The 24327-nt window shown below is 39.5% G+C and overlaps 1 protein-coding gene across 1 annotated transcript; it reads right to left on the minus strand.

Annotated features, from left to right (window-relative positions):
- Nucleotides 1-2253: 2253 nt before the first annotated feature.
- Nucleotides 2254-20134, minus strand: LOC134210051 (sterile alpha motif domain-containing protein 1-like). Its single transcript, XM_062686073.1, has 4 exons — nt 20123-20134; nt 10243-10303; nt 9312-9950; nt 2254-2297 (listed from the first exon to the last, which is right to left on the minus strand). The coding sequence occupies exons 1-4, from the start codon at nt 20132-20134 to the stop codon at nt 2254-2256; spliced, it is 756 nt and encodes a 251-aa protein (XP_062542057.1).
- Nucleotides 20135-24327: the final 4193 nt, after the last annotated feature.

A 24327-nucleotide genomic window follows, 5' to 3' on the forward strand; every position in this document is an offset into this window, starting at 1 on the left:
TAAAAAGGTTACAAACCCTTATGTACTTGACATTAAAAAACCAACATAAGTCCATTTAAGTAGGTTGGATTTACATTTCAATTGTTTCAATATCGTTTTAAAGCCACTGCTGCAGGCTTGCCGCGCTTGTGTCTAGTTGGTAAAGGCATATCGTCCTGCCTACACTGGGGCGTTTTGACCATTGAAACATATTTTCGAAAAACGTTACGTTTTTGAAGATGGAAACAATTTTATATCATATTATACACTGAGAAAAGTTATTTTGTTGTTCAACTGAGTGTTTTAGTGCAAGTTTTGCGGACAGTATGCTAGCGTCGCTCCAGAATGTTGAGCAAACAAACATTGAAAATTACATCAAAACTGTAACTTTTTGTATTTTGCTATTATTTTAATTATGTAATACAAAAATACTTCCACATTCACATAGTATGACGGTTTTACAAATATTTAAAGGTACCAACTGATTTTTTCCCTTGGTTAGTTATAGGGTAAAATGCCCAATAGTGGACCCCCTAGTAGCGAAATTTTGCTCTTCCTGGCATAAGGAGTGGAAATTGTCAAAATATTAATTTTGCGTGATGTCTAACATCAAGCTCTGCATCTCCTCTTCACGATACATACATAAAACACTCAAATACTCGACGTTATTCTTTGAAATTAGCATTCTAAAGTTGGACTAAATTTGCCCTATAGTAGACCCCCTGGGGGTCCATAATAGGAAATTGCTTTCCTATAGTCGACACTTCATTTGATTTTCATGTTTCGTTTCGGGACGTTCTTCTTCCCTATTATGGACCCCCCAAAATATTCCTGTAATGGACACTAGAGTGATTCAAATTTTGACTTTTTCGCTCCCCTGTGCTTAAACGATTGTTTTTGCTGTTTTAAGAGTCCTCCCAAATTTTTAGCTGATTTGGATGTAATTTGATTGTGCACGTGCCATTTGAAGGTTATATGAAAATTACTATGAGAAATGCCACTTATGTAAAGGATCGTTTCGTGAGGTAGCCCATAATCTATTTGAATATATTTAACACATCGCTATCATAGAATAGATCCTAAGCTGAAAGTCAGTTGTTGTTGCGAAGCAATCTGACTTTTGTGAGCAAAATTATAAAGAAAACAGAAATGCTCATTATTGATATTGATGTTATTCTTTTACGTGTTAAATTGAATTTCCCACAATTCAGTATTTCCCTAATAACTTTTGTTGCCAGCATCAAATCGTTTAGCAACAACGACGATATTTTCCCTTGTTAAATTTCCCATGTTGCTAACGTAATCATACATTTTTACAGCTTAATGGGCAATGATGGGGAACGGTTTTTCACAAAAGTTACTGTTTTCATAGTAATTTTCATATAAGCTTCAAACTGCTTGTGCTCAGTCAAATTACATCCAAATTAGCTAAAAATTTAGGACGATTATTAAAATAGCAAATGCCATCGTTTAAGCATAGGGGAGCAAAAAAGTCAAAATTTGAATCACTCTAATGGACACTATCGTGTTCATTTTTTATAGAATTGTAAAAAATCAACTAATTTTACTTTCCAGAGCATTTTCAATGCATGTAATCAAATCATAGGACTGTAAGGTAGGTTCTCCCGATGGAATTTCATAGCAAAAAATTTCCATTGTGCTGTAATAATTAAAAAATGTCTGGAGGGTCCACTATTGGTTGGGGGTCCACTATTGGGCAGTTTACCCTAGCTTCCTAGAAATGAAAGCCAGCTAGGGCGCATTATACCGTCTTACCCTACAAATTTACCAGCTGGTGAGGTACTCTGTCAGGACATTCAGGCCTCGTTGGAGTGGTGTCACTAGCACCACTGCTGACGGTGGAGGTGTCATCTGCAAATCTGTAACCAGATAAAGATTGTCGCTTCGGTTCCCTTTGTTCTGCTGTCCGAAACATGTGTGGTACCTAACTGTCAAATCGTATGTATTTTTCCTTCATTGACATTTAAATCCCGTATCCTCGCCAGCAAAAGCTGACAGCACTGGTTTAACAGTTGAATGTGGTTATTTTTATTGTTCCGTATTTAATTTCCAAATTTCAATGTTACTATTAGATTATTATAAAAAGTTCTATGTGCAATTGATACTTTAGTGGAATAGTTGTCCTAGTCAATTGAAGTTCAGTGATTTTTACTGTCTAAGGATCGAATTTGTTCCATCGTAGATTGCTTTGTCGAAAGTAATCCTCATCTTCATCTGCAGATAAATTAATCTGTGAACGTGGTCCAAACTGCTTTATTGTTGCTGCTGTTGTTGCTGTTGCTGTGATGCGAACGCTGCTGTGCTTGATAGTGTGAAAGGTTTTTAGTACATTTCTCAGTACACATACTGATATCCAGTCTTGTGGTTTTGTCTACTGGCAACGGCTCATATTGCTGTGTAAGTCTATCCCCAAGTAGTTCTTAGGCATGCTAATGAGGCTGTGGTCGATTTAACGACAAATTCAACTTATCAGTACACTTGATGTGGAATACTGTATGGTTCCGTCGGTTGCGGATTTGGTTTACTTTGAGATAGAACGGAGCCCTCGCCGATGTCGCCCAAATTGTAGTTAGTAGTGTCAGATAAAACAACATTGCGTGTGAATAAGTTTGGCTACAATACTTAAGTTTCAAACCTAACATCGCTTGTTGTTTATATTGCTCGATCATTAGATGTAAATTACTGATACTTTCATTGTATTTCTGTGTACTTCTTGTATGTCTATGTATATGTTTTTGTTTCATTGAGGTTTTCCATTCATTAGTAACTACATTTTTAAGCATAATGAACAGTGGAACGGTTTGTACTTTTTGTAAGCTGCTGAAATCAGATAACACAAAATTGATTACGTGAAAAAATTGTCACATAAGTGTACACTTGTCGTGTTGCAATATATCTAGCAAAGTGTTGAAACGTATGAAAGACGGTTTTTATTTTTGTTTTCCAAGTTGCTCAGAAACTTCTGAAAGTGATTGTAAGGATCTTAGGTTACCAACCATAGCATCTGTGACTTCCGAATTGAAATCTACGGTTTCGGCCGAAATGAACAACATGAGAGTGGAAATAAAGACTTTGACTACTGCAATAGAATCGTCGCAAACATTCTTGTCCTCAAAATTCGATGATATTATTTCTGAATTCCATAAACTGAAAAAAGAAAACGAACTATTGAAACGAGAAATAGAAATGTTAAAACAATCTCAAATATGTTTGATAAATAACATAAACAAACTTGATATGCATGTGGATAGTGCTCACAAAGAAGAGAGTCTAAACAATTTAGTATTCTTGGGTCTACCTTCGATGCCAAATGAAGACGCTCGAGAACTGATTACTAGGACTAGCAAAGCAATTGGTGTTAAATTATCATCTGAGTCAATAGTCTCAGCAGTAAGAATTGGTTCAACTAAGTCCGTTAATGCAATACCTCCGGTTAGAGTGAAATTCAGATGTAACTCTGTAAAAAAGGTTTTATTAGAGAAGAAAAAACAATACGGTGTGCTGTCGTCTACAAAAGTTAATGAGAAGCTAACAATTAATTGTAAACCTACAAAAATCTCGATCAGGGAGGATCTGACCCCCTTTTCATTGCAACTACTTCGGGACGTTCGAGCTCTACAACATCAACTTAGTTTGAAATTTGTTTGGACAGGTCACGGTGGCTCCGTGCTGGTTAGAAAGGTGGAGAGTTGTAAAGTCGAGGTTATTAAGAATCAATACGATTTGAAAAACTTAGTACGACGCTATCGGACAGCGAACATTGTCGCACCAGATGCATCGTGATAACTATCGAAGCACGAATTTTGTACATATAGTTTTTTGTTGTTTGTATAATTTAAAATAAATGGCTACTGCAACTAATTATTACCACTATAATATAAATGATTTCAACGAATGTCTCATTGCTAATGACGATAAACAGCTCAGAATATTACAATGGAATGTGAGGGGCCTCAATAGCATGGATAAGTTTGATTCTATTTTACAATTGCTGGATATGTGTAAATGCTCTATTGATATAATTGTTATTGGAGAAACTTGGTTAAATTATAATAATTGTTCTTTGTATAAAATTCCTGGATATAACAGTTTGTTCTCTTGCAGAAATCAGTCTAGTGGTGGTCTTGCTGTGTTTGTGAAGAATAGTTTATCACATAAATTTGTCAGTAATATTCATTGTGATGGTTTCCACCACATACACCTGGAAATAAACATCAATGGTGTGTACTACGATGTACATGGTTTATATCGCCCCCCTTCGTATGATTTTATGAACTTGAGAATATTTTATTCTCTACTAGCTGTAATCGTTCTTGTTTCATTGTTGGTGATATTAATGTTCCAATTAATAATGGTAACAACAATATAGTAATAAAGTATAAAACACTTTTGGAATCCTATGGCTTTGTATGCTCAAACTCTTATGCCACAAGACCCGTAAGTGATAATATTTTAGATCACTTTATCTGCAAGTTGGATGATATTAGTACTTTAAAAAATGACACCATTTTAAATGACATCAGTGACCACTCAATCGTTATTTCGTCGCTGAGTCTGCCGACGAAAAAACTCAATGTTTTGCTCACTAAAACCATTGTAAATCACCGTTTGCTTGAACAAGAGTTTCAAAACTTTATAAATGGAGTTGGCCATTTTGAAGACGCTAATGATTGTCTTGAAGATATTATTTCCAAATACAATTCGCTTCTTGTCCAATGTACAAAAACTGTTACTAAAACCGCAAATATGAAAGGAACATATTGTCCATGGTTATCATTTGATTTGTGGACTCTCATTTGAAACGTGTTAAAAGGAATCCAAACGATAACCATTTGAAAGAAATGCTATTGCATATTTCAAAAAAGGTGGAGGTCACGAAAAGACAAAATAAAAAACGGTACTATGAATCACTGTTGAACAACACGCCGCATAGTAAATTTTGGAAAAATCTCAAAACAATTTTGGGGAACACTTCCAAGCAAAATGATGTGATTTTATCATGTAATGGTAGGAAAATACCGGATAGTTACGAGATTTCTAACGTTTTCAATGATTACTTTTCCACAGTTGGTCATAACTTAGCAGCGAATATCGTACCTAATCATAGCTCTGCTACTTCGTGCATTCGTAGAGTGTCAAATTCAATATTCCTGCGTCCTGCATCCTACAATGAAGTCCTCTTACTAATTAACAGTCTGGATAATAGTAAATCTAGTGGATCAGACAACGTCCCACCAAAAGTATTGAAAAGTAATGCAGGTGTTTTTTCGCGGATATTAAGAGATATGTTCAATAAAATTGTTGCTACTGGTATATACCCAGACTGCCTTAAAATAGCCAAAGTAATACCTGTTTTCAAATCTAACGATCCTGAAAATGTCGAGAATTTCCGACCGATATCAACCCTTTCTGTTTTTAATAAAATTTTTGAAAAGCTAATCGTGAACAGATTTTTAGATTTTTTCAATGGGCATAATGTTCTGTATAACCTACAATATGGATTCAGGCAGGGCTGTAATACTCTCACAGCCATTACAGAGCTCGTTGACCATATTGTTGAAGAAATAGATAATAAAAAACTTGTTGGTGCTTTATTTCTGGATTTAAAAAAGGCATTTGACACACTAAATCATGAAATTCTTTTGGATAAGCTGAATGCTTACGGTATACGAGGAATCGCTAATAACATTATTCGTAGTTATTTGGAAAATCGCAAACAATTTGTCTTTGTCAATGGTACTTGTAGCTCATCTAAACACATTCGGATAGGTGTCCCTCAAGGTAGTAATATCGGTCCACTTTTATTTCTAGCATATATAAATGACCTGGGGAACCTACGATTACATGGACTACCCAGGCTATTCGCAGACGATACTGCATTATTTTATCCAGGTGTTTGCAGTAAAACAGTCATGCGTCAAATGGAAGAAGATTTGAACGCTCTGTCAGAATATTTTAATACTAACTTTTTGTCACTTAACTTATCGAAAACTAAATTAATATTTTTTCATTCTCCAAGAAGAAAAGTTGTATACAATAGTTTTGTTAGTATTGGTGCAACTGTAATAGAACGAGTCGAGTCTTTCAAATATTTGGGAATATTTTTAGACGGTACATTTTCTTGGAAATTTCATATCAGCCATGTTGAGAAAAAGGTAGCTTCTTTGTGCGGCATTATGCGACGTATTTCCACGTTTGTAAATAGCAAAGCTTTGTTAACGTTTTATTATTCATACGTCCATTCTCGGCTAAACTATTTGATATCAGTCTGGGGTAGAGCATGTATATCGTACATTAAAAAGCTGCAGGTGCTTCAAAATCGATGCTTAAAATTATATTTAAACGTCCTTATTTATATCCAACTCTCATGTTGTACTCCGACCTTTCTCAATTTTAAATTAAAATTTCACATGAAGGGAAAGCTCAATGAATACCTACTATAATCATAAGATCATCTGTTAAACCAATTTAAATTGTTATACTTTGTTTTTATCATTACATTTTATTTTATTTACGTTTCTTGTTCATAAATCCCTTTAAAGGAACACGTTCCACTGGGATTTACAGTAGTTTTAAAGTATTCCTATCCTGTATTATTTCTTAGTTTTTTTGTTATTGTTCTAAGCATACAAGTTCATTGTTAATTCAAATTTTTTATTGTTTCGTGCTGTTCAGAGTATGCTTAGATTAGATGCGTCCATTACCAGGGGGCTCCATGTGAGCTTTTTTGGTGTGGTGAATAGTGGAGGGCCATTATAAAAAAAGATGTTCCGGACAGCGACGACAGCGACAATGTTTATCTTGTAACTAAAATATCTTTTGGTTGACAGAATACCGCCTTCTGGTGGTTCTGGCATGTCGGAAGTAAACAGGTTAAACAGCAGGGGCCCGAGGATACTGCCCAGGTGAACGCCTGCGACGATGTTTAGTACAGCAGCTAGCTCTAATTGATCGGAGCATCATTCAATGAATAATAAGAAAGATGATTTTGTCAGCAACTGAGGCAACTAATTCAATAATAAAAAATGGGTTTTAATTAAAATACATATTACATCTACTAGCTTCTGTCTCATTCATACACAATCACAAAACAAAGGAGCAATCGAGCCTTCAAGCTCGAAATCGAGCCGAACATACATTAAATTTAAGTGAGTTGATTGGTTTATGGCCAGGTAATAATCGGAACAAAATAGTTATTTCTTGTCGATAGAAGCACTGCAGAACTAAATCAACGGCAAACTACCAGTCAGCTACGCTTCAAAAAAGCAAAAGACATTCGAATAAATATCAATCTCGGTTTGTTTCTGGGTCACTCTTTTGGCTTTCTGCAGCCTGTTGTGGTGCCACCTGGATTGGTTGTATAATGCAACAAATTTAGTGCCTGTAAAGACGCCTAAATCACCAGGATCATTCGTTCCGTTTTACGACGCCATCCATTAACGGGCGAGGATTTGCAGTAAATAAGCCTTCCTACGGTTACAATCCGGAGCCAACATCATGGATATGTCTCGACCGGCAAATTTATACGGTCGACCTCATCAGCGAAATCACCTCATCGACACCAGTTTCATACGGAGGGTGCACAATCAAAACATGGCACCTTAATTTGAAAGATGATCCCGTCCAATCTCAACTCTTATCCTTCCCTAGAAGTTGTACGATTCTGGACCTGCTCTATTTTGTAGTCCCGTGATGCGGATCAATCAAACACGCGGCAAAAGTGGCACTCACATTTTGCTAAATTCAACATTCCGGATGCGTGACTTTTACAAATTCAAACAGTCACGTCGGGAGCGTGATGCTATTAATAAAATGGGTCGTCTTTCCCTTTTTGCTTGAACATTTTGACCTTTCTGCGGAGGTGTTGTGTATTTGCTTAGAATCCTCTTTTCTACAAGTGAACGTATGCGGTGAAGCGTGGCGAAGGATAATTCAGAATTCGTTCAATGATGTTTAGGGGTAGGGGAAGAAGCCCCGAAACTCCCCGTAACCCCCCCCCCCTTCCCACCGAGGCAAAATGCATTTTGTGGTTTCCCTCATATTTACCGTCTTAAAATGTCCGTAACAAAACTAGATCTCAAATTATGTAGGTTAGGCGAAAAAAAAAATTCAAAATAGTGTGTGGGAAGGTCGGAAAAACCGAAAATTTCTACATTTTGAAGAAACATCTAACATTTTGGCGAGGCAAAACGCCCTAGTGGCAATGCACAATGTAAGTGGCAACCTACAATGTACTTGCGTCTCCACGCACTATCCATACCAGAATGCTGATTCGCCGACGCATGGTGCTTTGTTCCCTAGGAGCTGCCAGCTAAAAGGCGTTTTGCCTCATGAGTTTTCCGGCAACAGAATATCACCACTTTTTTGAAATGTGAATATTAGGGGAAGATGGGGCAATATGCCCTAGCTAAGCAAACACTGCATTATTGTCCAATTTGTAACGCTATTCATGGGTATTTCTACATTATGCATCAGTTAAACAAGATAGCTAGTTGATGCCATTCAAAAGTTGTCAAAAATATCAATCATATTGATAAACATTGTTGCTGCAGAAATAAAAACTAAGTGTGCAGAAATTAGATTTATGATTCCTCCCACAGTTTGCGCACTTAAATTTATTGGAATCTTCTCTCACAGGACATGCATCCTTGGCGTGAGAGGTTCCACCACAAATCATTTTTTTTTTTTTTTATTATCTTTATTAAAGAGGTTTTCGGCCCTTGACCGGTTCACCTCATACCACAAATCATGCATTTAGCATCCATGTGACAATGTTTGGTTCCATGACCCCACTTTTGGCACATACGGCACTGGGTAGGGTTTTGGAAATTTCCCCCAGGCCTGCGGAAGGTTCCCATGTAACACGGACATGAGACATAATACATACCTTTTCCAAACTTTTCATATTATTTAGTTCACTTTTGTTGAAATGAACTAAATAAAATTCTTGAGAAATGCCCTCTGGGAAGTACCAGAGTGAGATTTTTTTTTCATCTTAATTGGTGAAAATCCAAGTAACTAGAAATTTCAATTTTAATCTCATCCAGTGATTTATCATCACTGGGGAGACCTTTCAAGACGACTTTGAACAATCGCTCAGTTTTGTCGTCATATGTGAATTTACGGCGCTTCTCAGTTAAATACTGAAGAAGACGTTTACGATCGTCAAAGGGTCCCGGCAAAACGCGGCAGTCACCCTTCCTGGCAATCTGAAATAAAACCTTGATTCCCTGAAGGTTACTCAAAATCTCATTTCTATAGCCAGAAAACTCAGCAACAGATATCAACAGATATCATAATGGTGTACATACGCTTTTGTTGCTGACTTGCTGTCTCGTTGGCTAGCATTGCTGATTCGCGGCGAGGTTCGATAAGGCCTTTTCTGTAGACGGTTCCTTCGGCAAGGTGCCGGAGATGGCGATCGCTGATCTTGGCCAGCTGAATTAGATGGCGGAGTGCCGGATGGTTCGGTGAATGGACTTGCCGGAGATCGCGGTGGCGCCGATTCGAACTTGCCGGGGATCGTTGTAGGGCCGATTTCGTACGGTGGTGTGCCGGCGAAGGTGGTCGCTGGTTGGCAGGCCGCTTAGGACGGCGTGCTGCGACTGATGGGCTTGGCGGGGCTCGGGGACGATGGTCAGCAGGCCGATTAGGACGTCGTGCTGCCGGATGCGGCTGATGGACTTGCCGGGGATCTTGGTCGAGGGTCGGCCGACCGATTAAGGCTGATGGACTTGTCGAAGAACGTGGTCGATGCTCAGCAGGCCGATTAGGGCGGCGTACTGCCGGATGGTGCGGCTGATGGACTTGCCGGGGAGCTTGGCCGATGCTCGGCAGGCCGATTAGGGCGGCGTGCGGCGGATCCCAAGATGGCCGCTGAGGCAGCTTGTCGATAACGGGTTCTGCGCCTCGACGCGGGTCCTGGAGACTGCTACGGATAAAAGAAGTTCCTCGGAAAAGGGGCACAAAAGAAAAGTCCCTATTCTAAACCTATTCCGAACGGTTAATACACCACTTTACGTCTCTCTCTAAATACACAGCTCGTATTAACTATTCTTGCTCTATAATTACCTTTTCCTTTTTTTTGTTTTCTCTCGAAAGATTGATTACAGTTATTTTTCCACTGAGAAACAGTTTACTTTTAGAAAAGCTTGATTAACATAGCCCGAACAACACTTTTAGGAACTTTAACATCGCCACATGATTTTACTGTGAATTTACTGCATGCAACCGTCTTCTTACTTTGGTAGTCACGTTCCAACTGTCCTGGAAGCTCTTTTCTTTGGAAGGTTTTGTATTTTACCTTTGGGTATTAAATTTTGAGAACCAGAAGTTGTCAAACTTCTACAACAGTTCGTTAATGTTGGCAACCATTCTGCACCGGTATATAAATTTACCACAAGGGAACTGAATGAGTGCCCGCTCAAACCGCTGCAAAGAGATCGCGCATTTGGGTTTCTGTAACGGGTAGTATTGAAGAAGTATTGCGGCTCATGCATGGTTCGTTACAACTGGATGTACGTCGCCAGTAAGGTTGTAACGTAGAATATTTATTTTTTTATTAGGGTGGGGTAAAGGAATTCGAGGCTCACCGGCGACGTGGATTATTGAGAAGGATGCTTGTGGAGGAGCCACCAAGCTACACATTGGGACCAACGGTTACAGTCATTAATCAAATCGAACTGATTGCTCAGTTCGATAGGAGAAGAATTATTTCCAATGTTAGAGTTAGAAGGAACATCTGAAGTCTCCAGCTTCCTTCTATTTTTTCCGCGCTTTGGGAGGAATTCGTCTACCTCGGATCCTTGCTAACGGCTGACAACAACGTTAATCGTGAAATACGAAGGCGCATCATCTGTGGAAGTCGGGCCTACTACGGGCTCCAGAAGAAACTGCAGTCGAGAAAGATTCGCCACCGCACCAAATGTGTCATGTACAAGACGTTAATAAGACCGGTAGTCCTCTACGGACATGAAACATGGACAATGCTCGAGGAGGACTTGCAAGCACTCGGAGTATTCGAGAGACGGGTGCTTAGGACCATCTTTGGCGGTGTACAAGAAGACGGTGTGTGGCGGCGAAGAATGAACCATGAGCTCGCCCAGCTCTACGGCGAACCCAGTATCCAGAAGGTAGCTAAAGCCGGAAGGGTACGATGGGCAGGGCATGTTGCAAGAATGCCGGACAGCAACCCTGCAAAGATGGTGTTCGCTTCCGGTCCGGCAGGTACGAGACGACGTGGAGCGCAGCGAGCGAGATGGGCAGACCAGGTGCAGAACGACTTGGCGACAGTGGTGGAAATACTCGCTTCACGAGTAAGAAAAGAGTGTAATTGGGCCTACCAAAAATGCCACACTCGCGCGAACCTACTGCCTGCATTTTTCTGGCGCTTGCTTTGTTCGCGAGTACGGACAGAGCAAATACAAAAAGCAGGGCAGTGTTTTGTTCGGGAGTCAAAATCACGGTCGCGAGTATTTGTGATTACTTCGAATACAATGGATAAATTTGACTTGACATAAACACTATAACAATAAACAATTGTGTTCTTGCTCGAACATCAGTGAGAAACATGCTCCGATGTTGTTTTATGACTGTAATGGCAAATGGCAAATTAACCCGAATGACTCGCGAAGCTTCACGAACATTTTTCAAGGTTCGTTTTTTTGTTTTCTCTGCGAGTAGTAGGTAGGCAAGAAAAAAGAAAAACAAATATTCGCGAGTTTTTTGCAGTGCCTACTTCTCGTTTTGTGAGTAAGGTTCGCAGATTTCCACCACTGCTTGGCGAGCGTGGGGCGTATTCGAGGATGGAGAGATGCGGCCTCGAACCGTGTATTGTGGCGTCAAATTGTTGATTCAGTGTTATCTGTATATATGTATACTAAATAAATGAATGAAATGAATGGGAGGGCGGTCATGAAACCAAACCGCACAGCACGATAGCACGATGCGGTCTGACATAACCCTCCCCCTAAAATTCAATTAAAGCGGCATTATTGAGTAACTCAGGTGAAAATTTGAAGAAAAAAAGATTGATTCACACTCTATACAAAGCCACCCAGCTTGTATATCTTCTATATAATAAAAATGAAATGGTCTGTGTTCGTATCCGCATAACTCGAAAACGGCTGGATGGATTTTCTTCATTTCTTCAGCAGTTATGTTCGTTATAGTTTCCGACGGGTTTATATGATATTTTTTCATGCGAAAATCACGAGTAGGGTTGAATAAATCGCGAAACAGTAAAATTAAGATTCGAATGGAAATCTCGCATGGGCAGTTCATAACGCGCATTTTCGCCTACTATGCAGGACAACGTCTGCCGGGTCGACTAGTGCTATATACAACTTACAAAGAAGGAAATAATGTAAATTGTTTCCAATTAATTGTATATTATTCGGCAACTCGGCTTTGGGGCAACTCGGCATTTTTATTTGTTGAATATCTTGGCTGTACATATGCACAGCACATGTTTCGAAATGGACAAATTGATATGGAATTTGCGATAAACTACACTTCAAGGTCACATTTGCGGAAAAGCCATCAGAATCCGGGTACAAACCTCCCTCGCTATTAGTTTTTTTTTATTTGTCCAATTGTCATATGTGCTTTACTGTTGTATATCCACAGTAAATTGTTTAAAATTCGGTAGACTTCAGTGAGCTGGTTACTTAGTGCAAATGTAAGAAGAAAGAAAACAATATTCAACAGCGAACAAGCCAAATCAAGGATTTCCCTTTCGATTGGACTACCAACGCTATCTATTAGAAAACCGTTGCTGACTCTCTCCTAGTAGTTGTTTTCGAGTTATGCTCGAAGGAACTGTGCGCCGGACGACCCTTGGGAAAAAGTTTCCCCAAGCAGGATAATTCGATTTTATGACGTTTTGATGTTGTTTTCGCTTTCACCATTGGGTTTACGATTATGCGAATTTTATGCTGTCGTATTTTGTTCGAAAATAATTTCAATACTTTTGGGCAGCAGCGCGCATGATGATTTTTAGCTTTTGACCTCAATTGTAAGGCTGGTTGATTTGATTCGAAAGGACTAGCTGACGATACCAACGATTGGCATAGTTCCTCATCGCACCCGTGACTAAATGCTGTTTAAGGGGAAATTTCCAATTTGAAGTGTTGCATGAAGCGGAATAAATCATTAACAACAGATGTCAATGGTCATTTTGTGTAGCAATCAAAACGTTTTGGAATTGGGTATTGTTCCGTAAGCATCTGGAAAATAATTAGGTAAACTGGGGTAAAACGCACCCCCGGGGCAAAACGACCTTTTAACATTTTTGGCGGTGTTTCAGACATATTTTCAGGAATGTTTACTGCTGGACTGGTAGTTCGCAATCCGAACTACATGCGCTGTAGCAAATATGCTCGAAAAATTGCTGAAAATGTCCTCAAAAACGTCAAAAAGTCGTTTTGCCCCGGAGGTGCATATTACCCCAGTTTCCCTAATTTTCATCCTGGGAAAAGGAAAATATGAGGCATCAATGACATCATATTTCGAAATTAAGATATCGGAAACTAAAATAAATCAAAAAGAGGAAATGCCGGCTTTGGCAGGTTTTGTTCTATTATTGTCAGGGGGGTTTTTGTTAACCAAATTTCATGAAATTTGGCCACAATATTCTTTGATAAGCTAATGGACAAATTTGAGCATAATTAATTATAGAAAATCCCCCTGACAATAATAGAACAAAACCTGCCAAAACAGTCATTCCCCCTATCACTCAAAATGGAATTTCTTTTCTTATAGGCCATGATAGTTATACAATATTCAATGCCTGGAAGCTCTAATAGCCTCGTCTGTTGGTCAAAACACAAAATCTTGTTTTATCAGGAAATGTATATTACAAATGTAATGTATTGAGAATAATTGCAATAAGAATGTATTGAGAATAATAGCAATATGTTTTTAATAATTAATTATTAAATTTGTTTTTACTTTCTACTTGACTTCTTTTGACTTTCCGAATATACTTCTTGGCTATTGTTTTTAAATGTTTAACATATCATAAAACAAAATGAAAACAGCAGCATTCTAACTAATGAAATTATTTTAATATCACTCCCCAAGGCAGCATTAAAATGTTTACTTTAATTATGCTGTTGATATCTCGTTTTTCCCAGAGCTGTTTACTCCCTACGGTCTTAATCAACCCACCTAAACTGCACAGAAAAAATAACAAACAACAGAGCATATACAAATCTTGCATAAATTCCAAACACAAATACAATCCTGACACCAAAGTTATGGGGACCCGAAGCGTGATGTTTTCCAATTGCCACAGGAGGGTAATTACCGAAGCGATGAAATCGGCTCGAACTTGGAATAGAAGCCGCGACGACGTTGACTTTTACGATACAATTAAAATGCAAACTAAGTATCCCTGCGCACGATTGTTTTATTTTATTTCTTCTGAGTGACACTCATAGGAGGGTTCCTTGAATCGGTTTTCACTTCCGTTGCCATTGCGAAGGCGAAGAAAGGATTCGCCAAATTAAAACAAAATAAGCGCGCGCGCCTAACGTGATTCATTTTCGAGCGATAATTAAAATTTTATCGCATCTCTCCAACCGAAACATTATGAGATTCGAATCCGCTGAAAGTGGAAAATGGCTCACCTAAGGGGATTACTGAACTCTCCCAGCGAAGGCGATTCAATATCCTTTTTGACTTTCTTGTATAAACTATGTTTACGCAAAGGCTACACCCTATCGGTGATTGATAGATTTTTAAAAACGAATTGACTCAGCTCGACAAATTGATTTTTGGTACCCTTTAACGATTTGCTTGCAACAAGAAACCCAAGTACACTAAAACGTAACCAGTTATGGGGAAGGGGAGTCTGTCATTTTCTTACTCTCTATATAAACAAAAATAAGGGGGGTTCAAAAACCCAGAAACAAAATTACGTAATTAATGTACGACTCTCGAGCTTTCTATTAAAAATGGGCCAGGATGGATTATGGGTTTATGAGTTATAATTAAAATATTTTTTTTATAATGCTCGAGAAAGGCACAAATACTGCTATGTGGATAATTCTGTTTTTATTGATTTTGGTGCTGATGCAAGAACTGATAAAATAAGCACAGTGGTGCTTATGCAATATGGTGTGCGGTAATTGGAGCCATTTCGTATAAATTTTGACAATTTATATTTTCAACACTTAAATTTTGCTGTTATAACTTTCGAGGATTTTCTTTAAACATTATATATCGAATACCATTTTACCAAGCTAATATCGCATGGCTGGTGCGTAATCTAAAGTTGAAAAGGGTGGCGAAGGGTTTCCAATTTTACAACTTGTCGCTGTTTGAGCTTCCAGCGCTTCGATTTTACGATTATTGAAGTTTCATGTTGACTGGTATCATAAATATTGATACAAGTTCAAATTGCCACGAACTTCTGGGTTAGACCTCTCATTCTGTGATACCCTTTATAATGCTTTCGATCAAATACAAATTGTATTTTGATTCGAAACGGAGAATCTTGTCGGAAAGTTGGTAAAATTTAACAACGAGAAATGATTACTTTTCACTTCTTTTATCTTTATTCGCAAAATGGGACATGACGGATGGTCAGATATTGGATTTTATTAGCTTCAAAACAATATCCCGGCAGCTTTATTCTATAGCAGCCCGGAAATCGATCGTAAATTTCGCCTGTATGTGAAAATAAACGAGCGCGAACCAGCCAGATAAACAGATATAAATATGACTCCACCGGGGTGGATTTCGATTTTGAAAGCAATGAATTACGCATTTCACATATGCACTCTAACCCTAAGCAAACAGCAGAGGTGCGAGAAGGAAACGAAAATTTATGAACTTTGGTTGTTTGTAATATGCAAAAACGCGAACGCTCGCATGCACTACCGGGGGGCTCCATTACCGTCATCAATTTCAATTTTTCAGCCGCCACCCGCTCTTCCTATAGCGCCTGGCACCAATCCGGACATAAAATGTAGGTACCTACCATCTATGCCAAAAGTGGCAGTTTTAATCCAGTTCAGGATGCAAAATGTGTTTATCCAACACGAAAGGCAGACACGGCAACGTAGAATCAAACGCTGTCCCACAGATTGCGCTCTGATCTAAAATGTAAATTTACCTTGCACCTGGATTAGGGAGAGTTTTTAATCAGCATTCTAATGGACTCTGTGAGAGGTCAGAGGCGGACTTTCATAGAATTATCAACAATTTTTAGAATTCATGAATGAATGTTTAAGCAATTCCAATGTACAGACAAATCAACCGTCAAGCACTTAATAACAAACAGGTCCGAATGTGTGACAGATTTGGGATTGGAAAACAAACATAGAAAGCATTATTTTTAATCATGAAATTTTCAAATAAATTCTTGTATATTTGAATTGCGAAAAAAAATATCTAAAGACATTTATTTTCACTTGTCATAAGACGAGTTGCTACTATCCCATTTAATTCCACCATTTGATTTTAACTTTACAGATACATATTTCCCCTCGCTGAGTATCTCATGCTGGTCCATATTGTGCACAACAAACGTGTTTTGTACTTGTACTTTGATGTACTTTTTACAACGTTTAAGCTAATTTTAATTGAAAGAACGCTGCACGCTCAATTTGAAACAGTTTTCCCTGATTTCCTGGAAAACATTTCAAAAATTAACAATTGTCATTTTTCAAACAAATAAATTCAATATATTCTTCTTCTTCTTCTTATTGGCATTACATCCTCACACTGGGACAGAGCCGCCTCGCAGCTTAGTGTTCATTAAGCACTTCCACAGTTATTAACTGCGAGGTTTCTAAGCCAAGTTACCATTTTTGCATTTGTATACCATGAGGCTAACACGATGATACTTTTATGCCCAGGGAAGTCGAGACAATTTCCAATCCAAAAATTGCATAGACCGGCACCGGAAATCGAGCCCAGCAACCCTCAGCATAGTCTTGCTTTGTAGCCGCGCGTCTTACCGCACGGCTAAGGAGGGCCCTAAATTCAATATATTTATAAAATTGAAAAAAAATCACACATAATCCACAATAGAAAAAGATTATATGAAGCGAATCATCTAAAGCATTTTAATACAACAGCGATGATCTTGCACTATGCTGCAAATGATCGCATATCAGTCCCATCTGAAATATCGTTGTTTTCGAGTTAGAATCTGTATCATCGAATGTTACTGTTTAATAGAAATGCATCAATACAAACATTCTTGAATTACTTAATACAATAATTTGAATACGGCTCCGTTATGCCTGAATTTTTTAAGTCCTTCAAATAAAATACTGTTGAAGATATGCTCTTCATTTTCAAAACATATTTGGCGTAGTAGTGTATGTAATCAAGGAACTGCCGTCGTAGTATTATATTAGCCATAAAAATAATGTTCGTTGGTCAGATGGGCCTTAAGCAAATAATTTGGTAAATCGTACATAACTTTTGATGGAAAAAACGTACACCTGAAATTTAAAAATAGTTTCCGAAAATAAATCTTAAATGGCGGCTAAATTCAATATGGCTGCCTCCATTTTTATTGCAAAGTTAAAAAACTTCACTATTCCATTTACTTCCACTATTTATTTATTATTTATTCAGGCTATGGCCGAAGTGGCCTGTGCGGTATATAAAAATCTTCTCCATTCGGCTCGATCCATGGCTACACGTCGCCAACCACGCAGTCTACGAGGGTCCGCAAGTCATCTTCCACCTGATCGATCCACCTTGCCCGCTGCGCACCTCACCTTGTCGTGCCCGTCGGATCGTTGTCGAGAACCATTTTCACCGGGTTACTGTCCAACATTCTGGTTACGCACCCAGCTCACAGCAGTCGTCCGATTTTCGCGGTGTGAACGATGGATTGTTCTTCCAGCAACTCATGCAACTCGTGGTTCATTCGCCTCTTCCACGTACCGTCCGCCATCTGCGTACGTACGATTTCCAGCCACTATGCGTCTCGTGAATTTCTCTCTCGTCGTCGTGAATTTCTCTGCTGGTATCATTTTCGGCAGTCACCCGTGAGCAGTGTTGTAAAATGTCATTTGCATTCGGTTGTATAATTTTCCCAGAACTTTTTTTCTGAAGGTAGCCATCATTCCTGAGGTACGACGAATTTATAGCGCTTAAATGTGCCTACACCTTTGTCTAACAAGTCATTGCTGTAAATGTCATCTGGGGCGTGGCAGGCAAAATGTCATTCAAATGACATTATGTCAAATGACACGTGACATTTTGGAGAGTTTTCACTTTCCAGCCTCATATGTAATATTTAGAGCAATGTACCCTTGGACAAAAATATAGCCCTACTCAAGCGTTATGAGTACATCTAAAACTATGGAATAAATTTGGCTTGTGATGAAAGTTATGAGCAAATTAGTCAAATGACATGCATATGACATTTTACAAGCCTGCCCGTGAGCCCAAGTACACAAATTCTTCTAACACCTCGATTTCGTAACCACCGATGCAAACGGTGGGTGGCTCACATTGTCTTCTCTCTTGAACCTCTTCCTATCATGTACTTCGTCTTCGTCGCGTTGATGACTAGTCCGATCCGCTTAGCTTCCCTCTTCAGTCTGATGTAGGCTTCCTCCATCTTCTCAAAGTTACGTCCCATAATATCTATGTCGTCGGCGAAGCCAAATAGCTGGACGAACTTATTGAAAATTGTACCACTAGTGTTAATCCCTGCTCTATGTATTACCCTTTTCAAAGCGAAAGCAGACACGAAAGACCATCACCTTGTCGTAGCCCTCTGCGCGTTTCGAAGGGACTCGAGAATGCCCCTGAAACTCGAACTACTCACATCACCCGATCCATCGTCGCCTTGATCAACTGTGTCAGTTTATCCGGAAACCGTGTTCGTGCATTTGCTGCCATAGCGGTTCCGATCGATTGTATCATATGCGGCTTTGAAGTCGATGAATAGATGATTCGTGAACACGTTGCATTCGCGGTATTTCTGCAGTACTTGGCGAATGGCGAACACCTGGTCCGTGGTGGAGCGTTTGCCCATAACACCCGCCTGGTACTGCCCCACGAACTCTCTTGCAATTGGTGCTAGTCGACGGCATACAATAGATGTAGATCTACAACACACGACACCTTCCATCCACTCCTGCGGCAAAACTATGTAAACCGTGTTTACATAGTTCTCCTGGTAGTTGGTCAACACCAAGGGCTTTGTTGTTCTTCAGCCGGCCAAACTCATGCTGGATTTCCTGGAGATCCGGAGCTGGTAAAATTATGTCCTGCTTGCGTTCTCTGCCACATCGCCATTACGGTGTTCTTCGTAGTACTGTCGCCACCTTTGGATCATCTCACGCTCGTTCGTAAGGAGGTTCCCGTTTATGTCCTTGCACATATCAGGCTGTGGCACGTGGCCCCTGCGTGAACGGTTCAACTTCTCATAGAACTTGTGTGTGGTATCAGCGCAGTACAGTTGCTCCGTCTCTTTACGGTCTCGATCTTCCTGCTGGCGCTTTTTCCTCCGCGCCCGTTTATATCGTGCCTCGTTCGCCCTCGTGCGGTGTTGCAGCAATCTCTCCCATGCTGCATTCTTCTCTTCCACTAACAACTCCCATTCGCCGTCATACCAGTCGTTTCACTGGTCCGGAAGCCCCGTGCCTAGTGCAGCGGTTGCGGTGCTACCAATGGCGGATCGAATATCTCTCCAGCCATCTTCAAGAGACGCTGCGCCTAGCTGCTCTTCCGTTGGGAGTGCCACTTCCAGCTGCTGCGCGTAGTCTTGGGCTAGTCTACCGTCTTGTAGCCGCCCAATGTTGCGGACGATTCCAACGTGTGTTGTACACCGTCGAGAGTTTTGAGCGCAGACGTACTGCAACGAGGTAGTGGTCGGATTCTTTATTCGCAATGCGGTAAGTGCGTACGTTCGTGATGTCGGAGAAGAATTTACCATCGATTAGAACGTGCTCGATTTGATTTTCCATTTCTTTGTTAGATGATCTCCATGTGGCCTTATTCATATTTTTGCGGGGAAAGAAGGTATTTCGGACTACCATTCCGCGTGAGGCTGCGAAGTTTATGCATCCTTGCCGTTATCATTCGATACGGTGTACTGACTATCCGGTCCGAAGACCGGTCTATACATTTACTCCCTTCTTACCTGTGCGTTCATGTCGCCGATGGTCGTTCACTATATGTGGAAATAAATGGAATAGTTAAGTCTTTTTTCATTTTCTCCTAAGACGCTCTATATTAATTAATCATCCATTTTTTACTGCAAATTGAGCACACACATCGCACAATGGGAAAAAATGTACATAACGCGAATAAATTCAATATCTCGGTTCTGTACTGACGGATTACGCTGACATTTTGACACAAATCGTAGAACTTTCTGGGGAATCGATCAAATTGCTAAGGACAAGCATCACAGAGTCCTAAACAAAATTCACTCACGTTTTCAAGGGCACACCTTTCAATACGTTTTTATTATTTCAGCTTTGCTGCGTCGCAGCATACGTGGAATAATAAAGATGACAGTTGTGCGATGCTTTCATATTGAGTGGTGTGCCCTTGAAAACGCGAGTGATTTTTGTTTTGGATTCCGAGATGCTTGTCCTTAAGTTCACTGCACGAAGCTGCAAGACCTCGTTTTACCCCAATGTCCCATATAATAACAAAAACAAATAATCGACAAAACATAACACATTTTTCCGCCCACGGTTGCTACTCCGTTATTGCCAGACCAGCTTTGATTACTCAGAGAACCAACAGATGAAGTTTGGGACTAACATCATCCTCAATGTGTAAGAACTGGTGACCCAAAAATAAGCAATACCAGCGCCGGCCGTGTCCGAATGCAGGTCAATTAAGGAATAGGTAGGAAAATGTTGACATGATACTTGCTTTGATAGAAGCCGACGAGTCATCTGCACTTCCACAAGAAATCACTAGGATGTTGGATATATGGGGTAGGGAGTGTGGCAGGGTTCGTTTTGGTAAACGGTGCCGTGTATAGCGTGTAGGTTGATCTATTTAAAACAAAAACACTATCGAATGAACACTTGTTATTTTAATTGCCGACCACATAGGAAGAAGAACAAGATTTTCGATGATCGGCCGATCGTTCTGCTTACTAAAGAAAACACGATTAGATACGAACTGAGTTGTCACTTCCTCACAATACAATGAATTTATGCATTATATAACTAGACTAAAAAGTCGCAATAGCTTCCAACCTGCAAAAATAACTATGTTCATCTGCGCTGTACAAAGGATTTCTGATGAACACAAAAATTACAAACCGCGCAACAACTTAAATGGCGAGTCTCGTAAACGTTATCGAAACTCTCCCGTCTCTGGGCCATAGATCATGATTTTCCAAAAACCGTGGATTCTTTGTAAAAGTAGGGTTATCCGGAGTTTATTAAAACTAGACATTATAGCAGTTTTAACAGTTTTAGCTTTTGGTCAAAATTAGAGGCTCTAATCATAACTACATTAATTTTAAGGTGAAAAGCTTCGATCGGAAATCTTTTCTTTTCCGTGACAATGCTGCTGATCAGTCAGCTTGATGTTATCAGAACAAGGAACGCGAATAAACGGAATTAGAACTAATAGTTTGTACTATGATTGGAATTGGAGCCAAAGAATTGCTCTAGTTCGGATATTAACACAGCGCATTACCTTAATTGAATGGAATGCAAGCACGTCACGGTATCAACAATCAAGTAAAAGAAAAGAATTGGAACTTGCTCACCGATGCCAATTGTCCATTTATGATCTGAAAGGCTGCCAGAAAGGCTTAATTTTTGATGATAATTGGCAGCTTCAAAGCAACCACCATAGTGAAGCCCTGTCATCCAATTCAATTGAAATCGAGAAACATTTCTTCAAATGACGCGTTGCCGTCGCTATTGATTTCTTGCACTGAGTCCAGAAAAGATGGTTTGCGGCACTTTGCTTATGTGGCAGACACTGTAATTCACTGTAACCGATAATCGGCCGAAAAATGAGCAGAAAATTGGATGAAAAACTTGACAACAGGATTATTCTGCAACCTTCTACGGGCAAAGCTTGCTGCGACCTCCTTTGCCAAAAATCGTGTTTTGTGAGCACCATTTACTGCACGATGTTGGGAATTGAGATCTTGCTGATTTTACCCCACATATTACTAGTCTGATCTAGAACTTTCTAGGGAATCGAGTGGAGTTATTTTTGCCCACGGCACGACTTAGCTAAGTGTCAAAATTTCAATGCATTCCGCCAGAACCTGTACCGAGATGTTGAATTTATTTTTTAGCAATTATATCCCATTGTGCATCGGTTGAGAAATGTTAGAGCTATGACAGTTTTGATGAGTCAAGAATTGACAAAAATCAAGGGGTCCATAAAAGGGATTACTTCTATAACTAACGAGGGGTCCATTTTTCTGAATTTAACTCCCACCTTTTTCGATGACATCTTTAATTTTTGATTCTGCTCATTTCTGTGGCTTTCCGATACCTCAATAAGAAGGAACAATTGGATTGAATTAACTTTCACAAAACAGGTGCTACGAATGGCTATTTAATCACATGAAAAATCTCACTGTGCGCACCCGGTGGACAGCTACCGGATACAGAAATTGATTTTGCATGATTATCTAACGAACTATGATCGTTATTTAAAATATGGCTTATATTGACCATTTCTGCATAATCAAAATGCATTTTTTGGCATTTTTGTTCATTTTCAAATTTTGTACAAAATTTACAACATGGATCCGATTGGAAAGACCGAAGGAGGCCTTGACCAGGTTAGATGGTTTTGTTTCTCTGCTGTCATATTTTTCTTTAATTTCAGGCCCATTTTTTCTGGATTTTTGGATTCTTTTGTGTACATCTGATTCTGGGGTCTGATCCTACTTGCCTATAGCTTCCTGATGCTATGAAACTTATAAGGCGGACGTGGCGATTACGTGCTCAAGAACCTTTCAAATTATTCGAATGGAGCTGATTCTTCGTGTTGGATTTTTCTTGTTTTCTAAATTAAATTATATGTGTGCTTCTGTTCCTCGGTTTCCAATAATGTATGGATACTTGTGAGGAAACTTTAAATTGCATCCTAGAGTAGTGATTCTCAGTCTCAGTGTTTGTCTCGCAGTATATTGGGCTAAAGCTTTGAAATGTATCTACCGATCTGGGGTATTGGGACTCAGAGTCACTGCGTGCGTTTGGATCAGGGCAGAATTTTATTGCAATCTGCCGCCCGACTCTCTTTTGCCTTTCTCGTATACTAAGTATACGTAAAGGCTATATGTTCACTCAAAAACAAACTTTTTATAGAAGGCTCGGAGACCCATAGTGTTATATACCAATCGACTCAGCTCGACGAATTGAGGTGATGTCTGTGTGTGTGTGTGTGTGTGTGTGTGTGTGTGTGTGTGTGTGTGTGCACCAAAAAAGCACAAAGGTTAGCTCGCTTTTTTACACTTACGCTCAACAGATTTACTCGCAACAGGTTGCATTCAACGCAATATACTGACCCATTGTTTCCTATTGAAAATTTGCCCGATCGGACTATGGGCTTGGAAGTTATGGCCAAAATACTTTTTCTCATAAAAAAGCGCGTAAAAAAGTCTAGCTCATTTTTAATGCACTTACCCTGAACGGATTCCCTCACAACAGGCTGCATTCGACGCAGTATACTGCCCCATTGTTTCCTATTGAAAATTGGACGGATCGGACAATGGGCTTGGTAGTTATGGCCAAAATACTTTTTCTCAGAAAAAAGCGCGTAAAAAAATCTAGCTCACTTTTAATGCACTTACCCTGAACCGATTTCCTCGCAACAGGTTGCATTAGACGCAGAATCTTGTCTAATTATTTCCTATTGAAAATTGGCCCGATCGGACGATGGGCTTAGAAGTAATGCCCGAAATACTATTTTTTTACCGCACGAGAAAGGCATCATCACCGCTAGGTGGATTAATCTGGGTTTTTTGCTTTGATCGTGTCGTGAGGAAAGGTTTTGGAATCGGTGTGAATTTTAGTCAGATTGCCAGCCAAGGATGTTATTTTTTCTTAGCTTTCGTACAAGTGCTAGCTAAGGATGGAAGCTTGTTTTTGTTTTGTGGGGAGATCTTTTGGGAGGGAGACGATTGAGATGCTGGGAATCACTGTCATAGAGGAAGACGATCTAACGAAATAGCCTACTTCTTCTAAGCTATTTCGCATAACCTTTACAACATCAAACATTTGTGTATTTTGTGGGTGTCAAACTATTGTATGTAGGAGAAAATACCTATATGTATTCATGGCAGTCTAAGACATTCGCCAAATTGAAGGATGGGAATAATGAATAGTTACATTAAAACACAGGTGG

The sequence above is a fragment of the Armigeres subalbatus genome, chromosome 2, assembly GCF_024139115.2.
Source record: "Armigeres subalbatus isolate Guangzhou_Male chromosome 2, GZ_Asu_2, whole genome shotgun sequence".
Classification (NCBI taxonomy): domain Eukaryota; kingdom Metazoa; phylum Arthropoda; class Insecta; order Diptera; family Culicidae; genus Armigeres; species Armigeres subalbatus.

Bases quoted from the DNA above. Each gene is read 5' to 3' on its own strand.
- LOC134210051 (XM_062686073.1), bottom strand. The intron at 9,951-10,242 runs GTAAGAAGACGG...CCCTTTTCCGAG, and splicing joins GTTGGAACGTGACTACCAAA to GAACTTCTTTTATCCGTAGC. The intron at 2,298-9,311 runs GTATGTACACCA...TATCAAGCACAG, and splicing joins AGCAAGTCAGCAACAAAAGC to CAGCGTTCGCATCACAGCAA.